A 20,078-nucleotide genomic window follows, 5' to 3' on the forward strand; every position below is an offset into this window, starting at 1 on the left:
TTTGCTTGTTTTACAATCTGACATAGTGAAAATTGAAATGACAATACCATGCTATGCCCTAATGTCCCCATCAACCATTCATTGAGATAAATAACAAATTATCATTGTTTGAACTGAAAGCTATTTACTTATTCATTTGCACAAGTACAAACTCAAACGGTCCTCTTTCATGCTGAACAACACTGCCGAAAGAGTTTATGCAAAGGTATATGTACATTTAAACAAACAAGGGCCATATGTTGTGAGCATCCTTGCGCTCACATACAAGCAATCAGTTTCTGACCATGGTCTTCTCGGTATGAAAACTTTCCATCTTTAGCAATGCCTGAAAGGGTTGAGGTGAAAATTTCTCAGTTAGATAGATATAGTTGTGAAGACCAATTCTGCTAAGACAGAACAGGAAGAAAATAGAATTTCAGGATACCTCAATGGCGATGGCACTAGGTGTAAGTATAGTGACATCATTATGGCCTTGTTTTAATGCAATATCTGCATCATAAAGAATTTGGTCAATCAATTGAATTTGCAGCATTGGGCTTAGCGAGTTTTATAGTAGTATACAGCATTAGAAGGGGAAAAAAACAGGATTATTATACATAGCAGATGTTACTAAAAAAATCATTGGAAACCTACGCTCAAGTGAAACTCTGGCATCAGCATTAGCATACGAGTCCATTCTTTGCTCAAAAAGTGATGTAAGTTTCGCATAAGCCTGCATTAGAAAATAAGAGGTCCTTAGGTTTACAAAAAATAGTATATATTACCTGGAGCTCAAGAGATCAATTCTCATATGGTTGTTACAAAAGTATTAGTGGCACCTTTGCATAAGGGTCACCAGATTCCTGATGCAAGAGTGGTCGAGATGCTGTTCCTACAGCAGCAATTCTTCTTGCAAGTGCATCCAGTGGAACATCTAACCACACAGTCAGCCCTTTCTTCATGTAACTCCTACAAACCCACAGTAAACTACGGTGAGAATTGGTTCTGAAGAGCAACGTCAGGGTAGTTTATCACTTCCAGTACCAATTGATTGGTCGGATCACTGCACCACCTCCGGTTGCAACAACCAACCGATGCATTGATGACAGATCCCTCAGGACCTCACTCTTGACAAGTCGAATGAAACAAGAGGATATCAGAAAAGTTGGTTATCAGGTACAGAGGGACTTCAATAGGAACTTAATGCTGTCAGCCTCTGATCACAGCATTTAAATCCGAGGGGAGGAATTGCCAATTCGATCTCCTTAGAAAGAAAAATGAATGGCTTGCGGACTTGGGAGTCTTTTCCCACACTTTCAACCTTCAATAAGGAAATAAATAAATAAATCTCATCATCTCTAGAGAAATAGACATATTACCTCATTATCTCTGAAGAATGCTTCGCTATGGAGCTGAAAGATCTCAGCAACAGATGATATACCAACAGCCTTCTCTACCAACTTATCACTGCAATTGGAATTGGCCAGTAACATTTGTAAACCATAAGCCAAAAAAAAAAGGTTACTTATGGAAGATTTTGGTGGTGGGTAAAGTTCATTATCAGAGAGAAATACAAACCTGTCGAAGAATGAATAACCTAATACTTCGGCTAATATCTTCCCAACTGTAGTTTTGCCTGAACCCATCATTCCTGCAATACCAAAGTACACAAATATCATACACGTATATTAGGATGATGGGATGAAGCTAGGGTTTGAGGTGAACTAGTGAGGTGGAGCTAAAAGCCAAGAACTAACCAACAAGATAAACGCATCGGCCATCCAAGTAAGGGAGAACATCCTGGGCTTTTTGCTGGCGTTAACATGTCCGTCATATATTAGTAATATAAATAAATAACCATAGCTGGTTGATATATTTTCTCCATACAAGGAAATCATCATTACATCATTTTCTATTTCTAGGAGAAAAAAAAAACATATTTTCCTAACCTGTAGTACGAGAGCCTCGTCAGCAGAGTAGTGGACCTTTCCTGTTCCTGCAGCATGCGTATCATATCTCAACCGTCTGATAGCACTAAATTGTCACTTGAATGAAAATATATCCAGATGAAACAGTTAGTACTCTATTTCCTCCTAGCATGCAAACTAACTTCAAAGTGATGTTATCTAAACTGGACACGGCGTTAATAATGTTTTTATATATTTGCTAACTAGTAATCGCAAAATAATAACACATAACACGACCTAAAGAGTGGTTACTGAAGGGGGCCCTACCCTCACCTTGTAAAAGAACAAAGAACAGCGGGCTTTTCTTTTTCTCTCACGAAAAAGAGCCCAGACATGGACAAGAACAAGCGCTGGGTTTATACGGTTATCCAATTTGCTACTTGTTTAATTACTTTGTTACTACTAATAATAACAACTTCATGAATGAACACGTACCAAAAGAGGTAATCGGACTGCTCACCTGCCGATTTCGCGGAGCACGAAGCTCTCAGCTTTGCGGGACGGAGGGCAGGATCCGCGGTCCTCCACGGATCGGCGCCCAGCACCAGCCTCCGCGGCGGCAGCCTCTCCGCCGTGAGGCTCACGGGCAGGACTCTGACGCAGTAAGCGCCGTGCGGCTTTTCGAGGCCGGCCCAGGCACGGCCACGTGGCGGCGCACGGACGCCCACTCTGGCCTCCATCTCCTGTCGACCCGACTCCTGCCCGACGAGGAGATCAGGCGGCCGGGGGCTGTGGCTGCTCGTGTTAGGCCTGATTGGTGGAGTCGGCGTTGTATAGGCTGGCCATCGGCCGCCGGGGACCCGGGGTAATGGAGCGCGCGCGCGGCCGGTGAGCGGCGGCGGCGGCGATGCGGACGCAGAGGGGGAGGACCGGCCTCCGTGCGGAGACGAGGGAATTCTGGAGGCGGGGTTTGGTGGCTTGCGGGCTTTTATACACGACGCGGTCGTAAGTGTTTGGTTTCCGAAGTGGGTGGTTTGGTTTTGTTGCGGGGCTCGGTATGCCACGTTTCCTTTCCAGTAAAGGGCAGAGCAATTTTTTCTAGACTAGATATTCTAGAGAAAGTGAGACAAAGGCAAGTGAAAGATTGTATAAGCAGCGCAAAAAAACCTTAAGTACGGAGTATACATAATGTACATATACTATGAATCTTGGAGCTGACTAAACACGAAAGTTCACTTGTATATCGCATGCAATGCCAATCGTGGCATAGAATAATCCAGTGACCTGCGACCAGGGCGCCAACAGAATTGGATTAGCAGTTTGCCCCGCCTGTTCCAAGGACGAGAAAACTCGGAGCGATTGACCAGACAAGATCGACACGCTTTCGGCCCAAACTACACTCAAGAGTCAGGAGTCAATCTCCTCTTGAGACACTCAACTCTTTCTTTTCTTTTATTTCCTCTGCATTTAAACAAAAAACATGGCGCTTAATCCACTCGGAATCGGTGATCGGACGAAACCACCCTCCACGGGACACAAGGCAGGCGAGGGCCGTTGAGGTGCCGAGAAGGGCGTTCCGGTCATCGAAGGGGGCCCGGCCGTCGCGGGGTAGGTTAGTTGAGTCTCTTGGCCGGGATGTGCCGCACTCTCCGGTGGCAGTAAATGCAACTACCACCGCACCGCGCGGCCCCGTCCGAAGCACGTCGGATGCGGCGGAAGGGTAGGTGGCCGATGGAGACGCCGCGCGCGCGCGGGAGGTGGGACTGAGACGTCCGTTCCCAGCTTTTCGTCTCTCGTTAGTCGTTCCAGGTATCGTCGCTCTCGCGCTCGGAAATGGACCACCTGTGGTACCCTACATGGTCAGTTCTACTTGCATCGTTTCGTGTTTTGTTCAGGAATCTGCAGTTGACAACTGTACTACGTGTGTGCTGCTGTACTAGTACTTATGCACGCTTTTTCGCAGGGGTCTAGCCCCGTTCGCTTAGCTGAAAAAACAAGCCGAAACATCGTTCCGGTTGATTTTTTTTAAGAGAAAAATACTGTTCCGCCTAAAAAACAAGCTGAAAAAGACGGATTACAAGAGAAGCGAACAGGACCCTAGTCTACGTCTAATCTCACCCGAATTGTGTTGGACAAAAATACAAAATCAGTTGCGTTGTACTTAAATTCCATATGAAAGGTGTGAAAGGGTGACGGAAAAAATATCTATACGATTTACTTCGGAAGTAGTAAACCAAAAAATTCCAACGCAATTTTGTACTCAGTTTGTCAATTGAGCAATCGGACGTTCAAATTAAGTGTAATTTTAATTCATGGACCACATAACACTAATAGACCGATCTACTAGTTTCTCTATTTTCAAAATTTCAATCGTTATATGCTGGTACAACTTTTAATAGAGGATATATATGATTTTATAGTAGTAGTATTGATCTCTTCAAACAAAAATGAGAAGTACATTTATTCGGGATGGAGGAAGTAATATTTGGCAGCGTCAGGATTCCATCAACCATGTGTCATGCATCAGTGGATATATCGTTGCATTGTCCGGGACGATCTTATGCGCACATTAACATATACCATGTGTTTACCTACCCCTTCGACAGGCTTAAGAAGACGAAAAACAGGTTTGTTAAGGACAAGAAGAAGGTGCGTGTCGTCATACATACACTTGGACGTTAGGTGCATCCACATAAGCTCCCACAGGCCGAGCTTATCCATTTGGAGTCATGATTCACATTAGGCCATGCGCCATATACCATTGACAGGCAACACAGGCAAAACGCATCACTGACTCACTGTTCATCGGCTCTTCGTTCGATTCTGCGTCACGGCCTCATGGGGTGCATGCAACAATAATCCCGTTGACCTGAACTAAACACTGCTGCTTTGTTTTGTTGTACCAGGGAAAGGATGGCAGCTTTTTGGCTCTTTTTTTAAAAGATTTTCACATTTAGATTCTTGGGAGAAGCATTTGCTAAAAGGATCCCGAGCACGGTGCCAAACACAAGGGGTACAGTGCATGGGGTATACGTGACGCCCCCGTGGGCCAGAAAATCTAGGAAGAGGTCTTTAGATCCAGCCCAGCAGCCCCCTCTCCACAGGCCACAGCCCAACTATAAGCCCATCTCGTCGGCTCCTTTGTTCAGATGCATGCATGCCATATGGGCCGGTGGTGGGGTTGGCCCTGCACTGCTCCTGTTTTGACAATGAGGAAATTTCTTAACACTAGAATAGTTTTGGCAGGAATGAACCTTTTTCCTTTTTCATTTTTATTGTCCAAGAAATAGAATCCCGCAGGCCGCAGCACCGATCAGTGAGAAGGACTAACAATCGATGATGACCTGACGTTGTTGTCCATACGAACTCTGTCGCATGTCTTTCTATGGACTGCAAATTCTGTAGCATGTCTTTCAGAGAATTATTACCCGATGGATAATTCTCCCGATGATGTTGGACCAATTGTGCTGCTCCAAACTTCCTCATGATCACCCATTCACCCTCCTTGTGATCTCATACACCAAGGGTAACAAGAGATCATCAATGTTCTTCACCTCCTCCGACCGAACATAACCTGCTTTTTCTGATGTGTGATGCTGGCATCTCCGAAGGGTGATCAAGGCAGCCCTTTGCTCTGCACCACGTCTAATCATGTGCGTCTTCTTCACCTCCCATAGGAGCGGAAACTTGAGAGAGGCGATACAATATGGGCTGTTGCAGTGATGCTACCAGAAGTCGAAGATGAAGGAAGATGAGTCTGTTCGTTTGGAATGCCTTGGTGCTTGGCCTGATTTACCTGTCGCCTGCCCCTGCCATTGCCGAACTTTCTCTTCCGTAGTTCCCTTCTACTCTAAATCTGAGCCAAGATGTCGAACTATGACAGTATAAAATATGCATAATGAAAGGAGCAGAGGGATCATAATGGACATGTGTAGCAGCAGCAGCAGCAAGTGAGGGGAAGTTTAGAAAATAAACGAGCAGGGGAGTTGAAAGCTAAGGCCCGTTTGGTAGAGCACATTTTCGGCTCCTTCGAAGTAGTCATACCAAACGGTTTAATAGGAGGAGCCGTTTGAAGATGCTTTTCAATGAAAAAAGGAGGAGCCACAATCGTTTTCCTCCAGATGAGCCCTTGGAGAGCAACTTCCCAAACAAGGCCCTAAGTCCTACTCCCTCCAACCCTTTTTATTTGTCATTCTCACTTCTTGAAAAGTCAAATGTACTCAATTTTGACCGGATATATATAAAAGAATTAATAGTTGTGATACGCAATTAGTATCATAGATAGATCATTGAATCTATTCTTATAATAATTTTATTTAGAGATATAAATGTTGCTAATATTTCTAAAAATCTAGTTAAACTTAAGAAAGTTTGATCCGTACAAATACCGAACCGACGGAATAAAAAGGATATAAAGAGCACTCCTTAGCGCCGAGGACCAGGGCTTGCCGCCATGGTAATTGGCTCAGAATCTCCTGCCACGTAAGACCCGCTAGGATGGCTCCTTGTCGAAGGACGTGAGGACTCACATATACTTTAGGTGCCATTTATGTTTGGTAGTGGATTTACTTTTCCAAATGTTTTTCTCAAGGTTAAATGTGAAAATATTCAATAAAAAAGCTAAAGAGCAAAATTCTGATGTTTGTGAAGTGTGTATATACTACTCCCTCCGTTCCAAAATCTAAGTTGCTTTGTCATTTCTAGATGTATTGATTTAACTATGTATCTAGACATAGTGTATATTTAAGTGTATATCAAAAGCTATGTATTAGAAAAGCCAATGGCACGAGAACCTTCGCCGAGACACCTCCGGAGTCAATGCTTAAGACGACCTGCCACCATCGCCAAGCTCGAGGGGCTATGTCAACTCCTTCGGCACCGAGGCCTATTACACCTTCGTCAACCACCTCAGCTCAAGGGGCTCACCGAAAACTTCAGTCCGGACATCTACTTCCACTGCTACGACTACGTCAACTACACCAAGCATGGTTGAGCATTCGGTCATGAGCATTCCACTACTACGGCTATGTCAACTACTCCAAGCAATATGGCTGAGGATTCAGTCACAAGCATTTCACTACTACGACTACGTCGACTACACCAAGCATGGAAGAGAACTCGGTCAGGAGCGCCAACCAAGAGGGGCTAGGGGAGCACACCAGAGGACCAGCCACTTCGGAGTGTGAAGTCTTTTGCCCAGCGCTCGTGAGCGAAGATTTGAAGGCCTCAGAGACAAAGACATGCGCGCCGAGAAGATACTGGAGACGAAGGTTTACGCATCAAGAAGGCCTCAGACATGAAGGCCTATGGATTGAGAAGATATCAGAGGCGAAGGCCTTAGAGACGAAGACCTAGGCACCAAGGAGGTCCTAGAGATGATGACCTGCGCACCAAGCAAAGCCGATGAACTTGTTACAGAAGCAGTAGAATGAGCCAAAGCCCAAAGATGAAGACGTCTGGAAAATCAAGGCACTTGGAGCTACAAGCCTCGAGAATTAGAACATGTATAGGTTAGAATTGTGCACGTGCTCTTTTCTCCATGTCCTTTTTCCATAGGGTTTTTGGGATGGAATTCTTAGTGAGGCGTGCATGTGCAGGTTGTGAAGGGCGATCCTCGCAAGCAAGGTTCGAGTGTATTGTGCCTCTTCTTGTATGGGCATCTACTAGGTCATGTAGTACCGGCCATAAGCTAGAAGTTGAGGGGCTACTGTTGGGAGATCCCATATTAATATGGGCCAAGACCCCCTAGTAGAAGCCCAACTAGTGCCCTCAGAGTGGCATGTAAAACCTATCCCTACCAAGGGGTTGCATGTAATCATCGTTGTCTATATGTAGTGCCAAGAGCATGAGGGCAAGGGCTCTCTCTCTCACTCATGTGCAAACCCTAGTGTCTCCTCTCCACTTCACTCTCCCTCTAAACCCATGTTTCCAACATGCACCATGATATGTTCCAGACCAAATGTATAGTCTTATCTGTCTGGTTGTTTTGTCTAATTTTTCAAAGATATTGCTATGTCCAATTTGTTTTTAATAGATTAATTAATGTGTTCGGTTATCAATGTAAACACAAGGTTTTTCTTTGACTCCTGATAAAAGATAGATTAAGCACGAGACTGTGTGCTCTGCTTTGAAAGATATGAAGAAACATGGAGCATCTCCTTATAACTTGTTGCAATGAATTGGAGCATCTGGACCACAAGAAAAGACTTCATTTTCAAGGAGGGTTTGAAGTATTTGGATAACTTCATCACAAAGAGTGCAAAAATCATGAATGAGGATGAGGTAGATGTCTGACCAATTCGAGAAATGAAATTCCCCATCCTTTGCTCCTGTGCATGTGCCAAGCTCGAGGAGGGTTTGAAGTATTTGGAAAAAGTTGATCTTATAGTTATTTGTACCAACAATGGAGGATCTTATTTGTGTGTTATTGCTAGAGCTGGGGAGTTTCATTTTTGGATATGTTTGAAAGAGCTATTGGATTTAATGGATAAAGTTAAAAATCATTGTTTCCCCTTACAGTCCTATTCTTCGTAAGGGAGTTATTGGCAAATGTTCTCGGCCTATTATGTGCACATTTGCAAACAATCACAATTGTATTTATATGAAAGCTCACCCCTTGGAGGGGGAACTAGTGATGATGGTTGTGTTGATCCATGTGATCCTTGAGAGGTTTACTCTAGATTTAGGTCGGACATTTGTGGCATTTGCTTAGAGGTTTGTGATGTTGTTCTCAATGAGGATGCTACTCATAGGGGAACTGGTGATCAGATTATTAAAGTTGTTAGGAGGGCAGCTCATGATGCCTAGCCCACTACTAAGCCAAGGCTGCTACATCCTCTCTACCTAGTTGAGATCAAGGCCCATAAGGATGTAATTGATGAGGGAATGTGTTCGAGGAAATCGAGCTTTGTGCATCAAAACCCTATAATCCATTATACAACATCAAGGCTTATCTCGTTGTTCTAGATTCTCACACTTGATGAAGAAACCTTTGGTTAGGCTATCCCTCACAACTTGTTTTTTATCATTGGGAGATTATGAATAGTAATTCTTTGAAGGTTGTCTCTGTAACTATTTGCAATGTCGCTGGCATCCGCAAGAGTAAGGGTCTCAGTTTGTAGTTTCCTACTCTCTCTGTGTTGGAGGACAAGGTGTAGATCTATTATCTCATGTGTTGATATTATCCTTTGCTTAGTTTAGTTACTGCTTATCCTAGGGTTGTTGTTATTTGTGTACAGTACAGTTTGGTCCCTAAGCAAAGAGAAGATCAAATGATTTACCTTACTTGGATGCCTCCTCATTATCCTTTGTGGATCCACGTACGGATTGAACACCTAAAATCAGTCTCACCGGCCTATGGTCTACCTGGTGGAGATCAAGGGCCCTAATCATCATTTAGTTTTTGTCTATCACGACTTTGATCTTTATCGGATTACTTTTTATAATCATCAGATAGTGTTATACATTCATGCTACCTCTCTCAAGCACAAGCACTAGATCACTCAAGTCTCACACCAAATCGCAATCTCAACTATGCAAGTGAGGGGAGGGCTTTAATTTGGTTCTAATAGATGTGGGTAACACCCTTGGGCTCCAGCAAGCAGGCCTCAACTGGCCACAACCTACCAACTTGGTCCTTTATAGCCAAGCCTTGCCTATTGATCTTCTCCATCTATCCACATGACACCATGTCATGGTCATATGCAATGAGTTCCTTCAACTCCACTAGTTGAGCACTTGCAACATACATAAGCCAAATCTCACCATGGCTCTATGTATTGCTCACACTAGTGTACCTATGGACTAAGCACTTGTTCATCGCACATGAAATAGATTAGTCCACCTAAGGTTGTCACTTAATTACCAAAACCATATAGGGACTTTCAGTTTGAGATCATATTCTACCACCTTAGCTTGTATGTTTGATTGTTTCAAGTGGTACAATATGACTCATTCATGAGATTGTGAACCCAAGTGTTTGAATTATGTTGATGAACTATACAAGTCAAATTCAACCCCAACAAGATAACCGCTCATGGCATGTGAAGAAGCTTGAAGAGGGTTCAAACTAAGTTTGAAGCTTATGCAAATCAACTAGTTCAATCCAAAAAGAAGGAAGCCCATGAAATCAATGCTAGAAACTACAAGTAATCCTCAACTATAAGTGATCATCTCCATCAAAGAGTGATGTCTTCCCAAGACTCAAATAGTGTATGTCTCAACTTTCAAGTATATGTATCTCAAGTGGTGTCGCCGAGCAGCTATATCCCAAGTTAGGCTTGCCATAAGGATGTAAGGAGCTCAAGTCCAAAATCGAAAATTTCCTCGCAGTGGACCAAGTGTGCCCACTTAGAGTCCGACCACGAGAAAGGGAGATAGTCGTCTTCAACTTCAGGTGGCGTGGAGTCTTCCAAATTAAAGCAAACACACTCACCGCAAGGTGAAGTGTGCCCACTTAGTCCCCGAGCCTGACAGTAGGTGACGCAGTCACATGGTGCCAGGGTCCAAAGTAAAAGAAAAGTAGAAGACCAGCCAAGCAGGCAGCCAGTCCCCGAGCGGAGCCTTGAATAGAAAAATGCACATTCACCGCAAGATGAAGTGTGCCCACTTAGTCCCTGAGCCTGACAGTAGGTGACGTAGTCACATGGTGCCAGGGTCAGAAACAGTAGTTAACAGAAGAAAGTCCCTAGTGTGGCGAGGAACCAAGTCGTACTGATGATGTAGTCCTCGAGCCTAAAATGGAAACCTTGGAGAAATCAAATCGCAGAGAAAAAACCGAAGTAATGGTTGTACCGTAGTAATTACTGAGCCGTAACAGATGGCGGAGAATTTGGTGAATATTCAATGAGTAGTAACAAATTATGGCAATAAATGGGCGATACGGGCTGCAGTTGCACAAAAGCCCAGATAATGGCCCACCACGCTGTTGTGGAGAATCATGGAGCAGTTTCCCAAAAACCCTCAAATGCAAAAGGTGGAGGGAGTGCCTTATAATTGCGCCACCGCACTCCGCGCTCCCACCTTTGCCACTTCGCCCCTTCGTCTTCCTCCTCAACCCTCGCGCTTCCAGATTCATATTCACACGAGCTTCTGCCACCACCCCAAACCAGATCTGAGAGATGGCGCCGAAGAGGGGAGCTGGAAACCCGAAGAAGGCGACCGCCGAAGCTAGCCATGATAATGAGTGGGTGGCGTCGAACATGGGGGAGGCAGAGATTAATAGGATGGTGGAGGCGAGCGTTCTTTCTGACCGTGTCACCGTCGGATGGCGGCCAGCCAGCAGTGAGCCCTTCCCGATGCCGCATACTGACGAAGTAGTAGTTTTTGAATATTATTTCTGGCACAGGTTAGGATTTCCCATTCATCCTTTCTTGAGGGATCTGCTGGAGTTCTAGAGAGTTAGTCTGTGCAGCCTCCACCCAAATACCATCTTGCACATCTATATCTTTATCCATTTCTGTGAGGCATATCTCAGAGTTCTTCCCCACTTCAACCTCTTCCATCATCTGTTCTGGCTGAAGAAGAAGGGTGGCGGCGGTTCCAAGGTGGTTGGCGGCGTTTATCTTCAACTCCACGACGGAATGGCGAGCGAGTACATCACTGTACCGCTGAACACCTCACTGAAGGGGTGGAACGCCAGGTGGTTCTACATGAAGCAGAGCCACCCCGCCATCCGCTGCGACATCGACCATGTTTCGGAGAACCAAAGGAGTTGGTCGAAGAGGCCGAGCAGTGCTGACATGGAGCAGGTGAGGGAGCTCCTCGGCCTAATAAAGGGCGTGAAGATGAACGGAGGATTGGTGGCGATGAGCTTCATAGTGCGCCACGTCCAGTCCTACAAGGAGAGGGCCCATGCGGGTTTTGACTTCAAGGGGGACACCGACGGCACCCGAGAGAGGTCGGAGAGGCTGTCAAAGGACAATGTGCTAGAGCGGGCTGCAGGGCTTTTCGCTCCAAATGCCTCGTTCAGCGTGTCAGGGCAGATGAGAGCCTTTAACTGCACGAACCCACCTCCTCAGGTAAAAGTCTCAATTGTTTATTCCTAATCCTTTTTATCCTATAGCATTGCCGAGCAGTGAGCTAATTCACTTGTGGAAAGATCCATTCGCAAGAACGAGCGGCGTACTTCTTGGGCATGCTGAGGAGCGATTGGCCAAAGGCAGTGGATGCCTAGCTAACAACTCAGCCTGAGGAAGGTGCCGTCAGCGCCTCATCGGAGTCTAGAGGCGCGGACGCTGGTCGGACTGAGAGTCCCGCCTCGATTTTAGAGAAAGTCCAGGGGAAGAGGGCAACGGCAGATGAGCTGGCCTAGAAGAAGAGGAAGATAGTGGGTGCTACTCCCCGCAAGCTGGGAGACATCTCACTTGACGGTGACCAGACCACTCGGACATAGAGTGCAGCGATGTCCGAGTGGTCGGATGACAATGGGGCTCCAGTAGCTCCCCCTCCGAGCACTGAAGCATCTTCGTGCAACACGCACACGGAGGTACAATTGAAGGGAGGGGAGCAAGTCCCCGAGCAGCAGGCGAAGGGAGTCCCCGAGCAGCAAGCAAAGGGAGTCCCCGAGCAGCAAGCAGAAGAGAGGCCGACAGCGAAGGCCATGAGACCTCCACCCTAGGGCGCACGGGTCGACTTTAGGGCCGTGCCTAGGGGCTCGGGTAGGCATCGCCAGTTTAGAAAATTGTACCGGGTGGCTGACATGAAAGTATCCTTGCCTTGGACTTATTTTGCTGTCGTATCTTTATCTCTTTTAGCGATTGATGAGCTAATTTGATGTAGAGCGAGGCGTATGGAGGATTTGAATCCGTCTATCCAGACTGACGAGCAGCTGGGGGCTGGTCCCAACATGGAAGCAATGCTGGCAGACCCCATCCCAAAGTCCCTGAGTGCTCGGTGGCCTACGGAGGAGTCAACCGCCACTATTGATGAACTTGGCGGTAGAGAACAGTTGGCGTCGACAGTGGACGAGCCGGCGGTGGTGCCTGGGGCAACGGCGGGAGCCGCCGGGTCTTTGGAGGCAGAAGATGGAGTTGCCGACGCCGCATTGACGTCTGGAGCGGAGAAGCCGGTGGTGCTAGAGGATCAGATGGCGCTCCCTGGGGCGTTGAAGGGCATGGTCAGACATGCTGTGCGGCCACCGAGCCCCCTGGTGGTGCCCCTAGCTACGGAGGAGGATGAAGTGGAAGACATTGAGCATGAGGAAGCTCGCCCTCAAGCCGTCTGGATCCTCTGCAAGCGGGGTGATGAAGTTGTGGTGGTGGAAGAAGAGGACACCACCTGGGAAGTCAGAAGGCTAGAGTCCACCCTTTCCACGGCAATTAAGCAGATCAAGGTTAGTGTTGCGTTGTCAATGTCTGTCTATGTCGTCAGAGACTGGAGTTCTTCATAATCTTATTGCTTTTGCAGGGCATAGCATGAACTACCGAACAACGGTGATAGCTGATCAAGAGGATGGAGCCCCTCACCGAGGAGAACGAAAAACTAAAGGAGGTGGTGAAGCTTATGGAGAAAAACATCCAGAAGGCCTAGCACGAGCGTGACCTTGCTGAATCCAACGCGTGGGATCTGGAATACCAGAAGGGTGTCCTATTCGAGCAGCTAGCAACCGTGTCCGAGCAGTTGCAGGGCAGCTCCGAGCAACTGAAACATAGCTTCGAGCAGCTAACGAGTCTTTCCGAGCAGCTGGAACGCAAATCCGAGCAGCTCAGAAACATCTCCGAGCAGAGAAAAGGTATGCCGTATCGGTGAATTTGCTTTGCATTGTTGAACAGTCATATTGTTGCTGACGACCGTTATGCTTGTAGAGCAAGACACAGAGCTTGGTCAGTTATGCCAAGTCATCGGTCAACTCCCGGAGGAGGAGGAGAAAGTGACTGGACGAGCGGAGAAGCTGGCCGAGGAGCTAAAAGGTGAGTACTTCGTGGTCGGAGTTACTGCTGAAGTGATTTCTTTTATTTGATGGATCCTTGTGATGCCTGTAGACTACCGTCAGAGGGCCAAGGCATAGTTCAATATGCTGGAGCAGGAGGCCATAACCTAGAGGAACAAGCTCGACGCCGTAGTTGCTAGAGTCAAGCCAGTGCTCGACTGTGTCGATATGGAGGTGGCTCCTCAGCCCAACGGTAGGCCACCGTGTCCGAACACCATCATCGATAGGTGCAAGACAGCGTGGGAGAATTTCAAAAGCTTCAACCGTGACACCAACGTCACCACCATTAGACACGCTCTAGCGGTGGTCCGGTCCCACTACCTTGTCGTTGACCTTCAAGCGATAGGGGCTGGATTTGCCAGAGGGATGAGCGCGATGGAGCATCAGCAGCTAGAAGATGAGGTGGAGGATGCAGTGAAGAAACTGGCCGGCGACGTCGACCTGTTCGGTGAGATGGACGGCGATGGCCAAGCCAAATGACCTGCTCAGAGAGTAATCTATAATAGCTGGAGAGGATAGTTAAAACGCGCGAGGGTGCAGACAATCATTTATGTATATGTATAAATGTTGTAAAGTGACATGTGCATGTTTATGCAGTTTGTCAGTATTTCGTTGAAAAATCATTGTAGTGTTAACCCTAACGCGATTATACGTAGTGTAAGTAGCATCCGAGCAGTTAGTTCTTTACTAAGCTCTTGGCCTTGGCTAGCCCGTATTCCATAACGTCGAGCGCGGAGCCCGTGCACATGTAGGAGGAACAGGCGTGACCCTAGAACCGCAGCCGACCACCCATAACATAGAGCGCGGAGCCCGTAGCACGTGTAGGGAGAGATTAGAGACTGGGTCTTCTCCATAGAGCACAGAGCAGAACGTGTGCTGCTCAGTGGTTGGCAAAATATCTTGGAGATATGGAGAAACATGGCAGAGCGTTTATGGAGATCACGTATTGGAGTTTGCTAAGTAGTAGCTTAGAGCTGGCGACCGCAAATGGAGATTTAGTCTTAATGGAGAAATAATGGAGACAAATTATGGTGACCAAAACTTCATTCATTATGGAGTTGAGAATACATATTTGGAGCATTTCAAGGATAGAAACGTAGAAGGTGCTCGATGTGCCATGAATTGGGGATATCGATTTCGTCCAAGTCACATAGCCGGTAAGACCCTGGTCGGGTAACCTCTTTGACCACGTAGGGCCCTTCCTAGGGGGAGGAGAGCTTGTGCATCCCTTCAGTTTTCTGTTTGGAGTGGAGAACGAGGTCGCCGACAGCAAATGAACAACCTTTTATGTTGCGGTTGTAGTATCTCCACAAGCCTTCTAGATATTTGGCTATGCGGATGCAAGTGATCAGGCGTTCTTCTTCGGCCCTGTCGATGTCCTCTGTCTGAACAGCTATGGCTTGCTCTTCATCATAATGTTCCACCCTAGGTGCTCGGAAGTAAGGATGGCAGCGGATCGGTTTTGGGGCGGATATCCGCGGGTTTCGGGTCCGCGGGTTTCGGTTTCGGTTCCTAGTTTTCACCCACGGATTTGTGGGTTCGGATACCCGAAATACCGTGGTTTTGGAGCGGATCGTTAAATTGACCCGTGGAGCTCCATCGGGGCCCCAAAACTTTCAGCCCACCAGAAGCCCACCTAGGAAGCCTAAGTATATAAGCGTGGAATCATTCAGCCCTCACCGCTCAGCCCTAATCCGCATCCACCCAGGCACCGTAGCCGCACAGCCGCATCCACTCATCCTCCGCCCCTAACCGCATCGAGCATCTCCGCCCCTACTGGAGACCTCGCTGGCGAGCACCTCCACGCGCGCCTTGCCGGAGACCTCACCAGAGACCGCGGTGAGCATCTTCGCCCCTACCGGAGACCTCACCCCTGACCGCGTCGAGCATCTCCGTCCCTGACCGCGTCAAGCATCTCTGTCCTTGACCACGTTGAGCATCTCCGCCCCTACTAGAGACCTCGCTGGTGAGCACATCCACTCGCGCCCTGCTGGAGACATCGCTGGCGAGCTCGTGTTCATCTCCGGTGAGGAGCTCGTGCTCTCGGTTGCTGTTGCTGCTTGTTGTGGCGGCGGTTGGGAGCAGCATGAGGGTGAGGTGGACGTGGATGGGAGAGCTCCCCCTTGTCTCTGGTGAGGCCATCGGGGCGACCAGCGACGGGCGATGGTGGCTTGTTCCTTCCCCGCACGGCCGCACGTAGGTACGGTGGCACATCCTGATCGGTGACTCTTGTGAGTACTCGGTCCTTGACGGGCGACGCTGGCTTGCTGCTGCTTTGCGGTGAACTGCTAGTGCTCTGAACATTATAAGTCGCTGAATTTGCTTCTACATCTTAACACCAGTCACATCCACCTTTTTTTGCAGAGTTCAGATCAGACTGTTGGACTTTCAATGTCAAGCTTCTGTTGTTGAGCACCTCTCAAGCTCCAATCCCTAGCGGCCAGCAGGTATCATCAGAAATGTTTCCATCTTCATTGATACCCTTCTCTTTGCTAGGAGATATAACGAATTGCCATGTTTATCAAATTTAATCAAGCAAATTTTCTTCTCACATATTAGAATTCAAGATTTTATCCCCCTACTTGTAGGCAGACATAGCAAATATGCAAATAGGCATGAGCCAACACTCCCAGATCTTGGAAAAAAACACCAAACCGATAGCTCATTAGATTACAAATATACCTCACCAAAGCATCAGTTTGCATCTTTTTTTCTTAAGTCAAATATCCATTAATCACTTTGTCCAGCCAACTCACTGGACACTAGAACATGAACAGCAACGTATTCATCTTGTTTCATACTGCACAACTTTTCATCTCGAATTCCCTTCGCTACATCTCGAATTTCCTTTTTGTATCTGTCAGGAAGCGAGCAATGTCGGCTCCTGGTGCTCCAAGTGGATCTCAAGCTGCTGCTGCTGCATCTCAATATGTGGGTTCTCGTCCTCAAACTCATTCATGTCTTACAACCAATTCAGCAGCACCGCCATCCGATTCAGCAACACCGGCAATTGATTCTGCTACTCTAGGTAATAATGATGTGGTAGAGGTAGAAGATGATGTTCCTGTTGGTAGTAAGAGGAAGCTAAGATCTGAAGTATGGAAAGACTTTGATTTGATTAATGTTAGTGGGGTATGGAAAGCAAAATGTAAATGGTGCAAAAAACATTTAGGTGGGGAGACAAGAAATGGTACAACTCACTTAAAGAATCACATTGTTGTATGTCAGGATAGAGCTACTAGAAAAGGTTTAACACAGTCTACTTTTAAATTATATGCAAACCCACAAGATGGCACTGTCACATTAGAGAAGTATGTGTTTGATCAAGATGTCGCTAGGAAAGAACTTGCTTTAATGATTATTGTCCATGAGTTTACTCTTTCCATGGTGGACTATGTTGGATTTCGCAAGTTTTGTGCTGCATTGCAGCCAGCATTCAAGGTAGTGTCTAGAAACACAATTAGGAAGGATATCTTGGATATGTATCAAGTGCAGAAGCAATCTATGGTGAATTACATCAAGAAATTGAGTGCTCGTGTTGCTATTACTACGGACTTGTGGACAACAAACCACCAGAGAAAAGGTTACATGGCAGTTACAGCCCATTTTCTAGATGAAGATTGGAAGCTTAAAAGTTTTCTTATTAGGTAATAATAAATCACATCATTTTGTGTTCTTGTGGACAACAAACCACCAGAGAAAAGTTTTCTTATTAGCTAAAAAGTTTTTCTTATTGTTGTAGGTTTATTTATGTTCCAGCACCACATACAGCAGAGGTTATAGCAGAGATTCTTCATGAAGTTCTCCTAGATTGGCATATTGAGAGGAATCTGTCCACTATAACTCTTGACAACTGTAGTGTCAATGATAACCTCATGAAGACCATGATTGGCACCGATGGTGATGACCTTGCAAAGAACAAGGCTAATGTGGAAGGCAAGTTACCACTCCTCTCTTGTATGTTGAAGGGCAAATTAATTCATATGCGTTGTGCTGCACATATTTTAAATTTGATTGTGAAAGATGGAATGAGTGTCATGGAGAAGGGAATTGATAATGTGCATGATAGTGTTGCATACTGGTCGGGCACTCCTAAAAGACATGAGAAGTTTGAGAAAATGGCAGCACAAATGAAAGGAAAATATGAGAAAAGAATTGCTCTTGATTGTAAAACTAGATGGAACTCTACTTATATTATGCTTAGCACTGCACTAGTTTACCAAGATGTTTTTGAGCGCCTTGCTTCTCGTGCTCCTTGTGTTCCATCTCAAGATGATTGAAAGTTTGCTAGAGAGCTTTGTGATAGGTTAAAGATGTTCTATGATGTAACTGAGCTACTATCAGGAACTAAATATGTCACAGCCAACCTTTTCTTCCCCAAAATATGCAACATTTTTTGATAATTAGGAAGTGGCAAAGCTATGAAATTCCTAAGGTAGAAGAAATGTCTATTAAAATGAAAGAGAAATTCAACAAGTATTGGTCAGATGTGCATGGTTTGATGGCTGTTGCTGCTGTCCTAGATCCTAGGTATAAATTACAATTGTTGAATGCTCTTTTTCTCAAAATTCATGGGTCAGAAAGTGTACTATGGAAGCTGTCAACAAAGTGAAAGACTTGTTATACAATCTTGTTTTAGAATACCAAGGTTCCATGGAGGATGTTGCCACAACAGATGGTGCTCAAACTAGACCAAGTGCTCATTCTCAGATGGATGGTGAAGATTGGATTGACACTTTTGATGATTACATGTCCAAACAGCCAGCTGTGACCTCCACCTATGTGCGAACAGAGTTAGATTTGTACTTGGAAGAGCCACTGCTGCCTAGGACACAAGAGTTGGATATCATTCAGTGGTGGCAACATGCATGGCTCAAATACCCAACATTATGAAAAATTGCACGTGATGTCCTTGCTATTCCTGTGACAACGGTGGCATCCGAGTCAGCCTTTAGCACTAGTGGGAGAATAATTAGTCCACATCGTAGTAGGCTTGCACCATCAATGATTGAGGCACTTATGTGTATGCAAGCATGGTCTCATAACGACATGTTAGGTAAGTGCAATTTCTATAAGTATGTGGTTTTCATTCCGTATAAGTTATATAACTAATTTGTGAAAATCACATCAATGTAGGGTCTCATTCTACTTTTGTTGGTGCTTTGATGACTTGTCTTGATGAAAAAGATGAAGAAATGGTAGTGCTATTGTTTCCTTCTATATTCAATTTGTGAATTTACAATGCGTTGAACATTCAAGTAATGAGCTACTCTCTATTTTTATTTCACAGGATGAAGATGATTCCGCCATAATTGATGAATGATGAACTCTGTAATAATCTGGACAGTGTGTGTACTGTTATTTGTTTGGATTGTAATATGTGAACTGTACTGAACTTGGGTTGCTTCTCCAATTCTACCTTTGTGGCGCTGCAATATTTGTTTGGACTGTAATTGATGAATGTTTGGACGGTAATATTTGTTTGGATGTTTGGACTTTGCCACTTTGGACTATCTTCTGTACCATGTACGCCTGTACATGTGTGTAATATCTTTTGTTTGGACTTTGCCACTTTGGACTGTAATACTTTTGTTTGGACTGTAATATCTGGACAGTGTGTGTTCTGTAAATGGCTGGACGCCTTGACTATCTTTTGTACCATGTATGTTATACATGTCAGTGTATCATAGCTGCTACTTGCATGTTCTGTACATCTTTAATTTCAATATCCTCGAGTTTTGGTTAATCCGTCGGGTTTCGGGGATCGGCGGGTTTCGGTTTCGGGGATGAATTTTTACCCGAATCGATTTTCGGGGCGGATTCGGGTTTTAGGTTCGGGTTTCGGTTTTGGGTGCCCAGACACTCCACTCGATCCAAACCTGCCCCGTTGCCATCTTTACTCGGAAGGCAATGTTTGCTAGAAGTATGGCCTCAGAGCCGTAGACCAAAAAGTACGGAGATACACTGGTGCTGCGACTAGCTTGAGTGCGCAGTCCCTATACCATAGCTGGGAGCTCTTTGAGCCATCTACCTAGATGGTTTTCCTTTCTGATATAGCCTCTTTTTGAGGGCATCAAGGATCATGCTGTTCGCCCGTTCGACCTGGCCGTTGGCTCTAGGATGGGCAACGGAGACGTATTTGATGGAGATGCATCGGTCTTCACAGAAGTCCCAAAAATAATGACTAGTGAATGTAGTTCCAAGGTTGGTGATAATGCTGTTCGGGAGACCGAATCTGTGGATGATATCTTCAAAGAGCTCGA

The 20,078-nt window shown here is 45.9% G+C and overlaps 1 protein-coding gene across 2 annotated transcripts; it reads right to left on the minus strand.

Annotated features, from left to right (window-relative positions):
* Positions 1 to 52: 52 nt before the first annotated feature.
* Positions 53 to 2,864, minus strand: LOC136497706 (shikimate kinase 3, chloroplastic-like). 2 transcript variants are annotated; one of them, XM_066493553.1, is made up of 10 exons: positions 2,382 to 2,864; positions 1,929 to 2,013; positions 1,737 to 1,791; positions 1,558 to 1,630; positions 1,359 to 1,446; positions 1,024 to 1,106; positions 819 to 948; positions 634 to 712; positions 425 to 489; positions 53 to 325 (listed from the first exon to the last, which is right to left on the minus strand). In XM_066493553.1, the coding sequence occupies exons 1-10, from the start codon at positions 2,624 to 2,626 to the stop codon at positions 272 to 274; spliced, it is 957 nt and encodes a 318-aa protein (XP_066349650.1). In that variant the 5' UTR covers positions 2,627 to 2,864; the 3' UTR covers positions 53 to 271. The 2 variants fall into 2 exon arrangements, with proteins under 2 accessions (XP_066349650.1, XP_066349651.1); XM_066493554.1 differs by having other exon boundaries at positions 1,929 to 1,975; positions 2,407 to 2,859.
* Between the last annotated feature and the right edge of the window lie 17,214 nt (positions 2,865 to 20,078).

The sequence above is a fragment of the Miscanthus floridulus genome, chromosome 12 (assembly GCF_019320115.1).
Source record: "Miscanthus floridulus cultivar M001 chromosome 12, ASM1932011v1, whole genome shotgun sequence".
Taxonomy (NCBI): Eukaryota; Viridiplantae; Streptophyta; class Magnoliopsida; order Poales; family Poaceae; genus Miscanthus; species Miscanthus floridulus.

Coding starts and splice junctions, on each gene's coding strand:
- LOC136497706 (XM_066493553.1), bottom strand. CDS start 2,626: ATGGAGGCCAGAGTGGGCGTCCGTGCGCCGCCACGTGGCCGTGCCTGG. Junction 1,447..1,557: donor GGTTATTCATTCTTCGACAG/GTTTGTATTTCT, acceptor TTCCAATTGCAG/TGATAAGTTGGTAGAGAAGG. Junction 949..1,023: donor GTGATCCGACCAATCAATTG/GTACTGGAAGTG, acceptor GTGGGTTTGTAG/GAGTTACATGAAGAAAGGGC.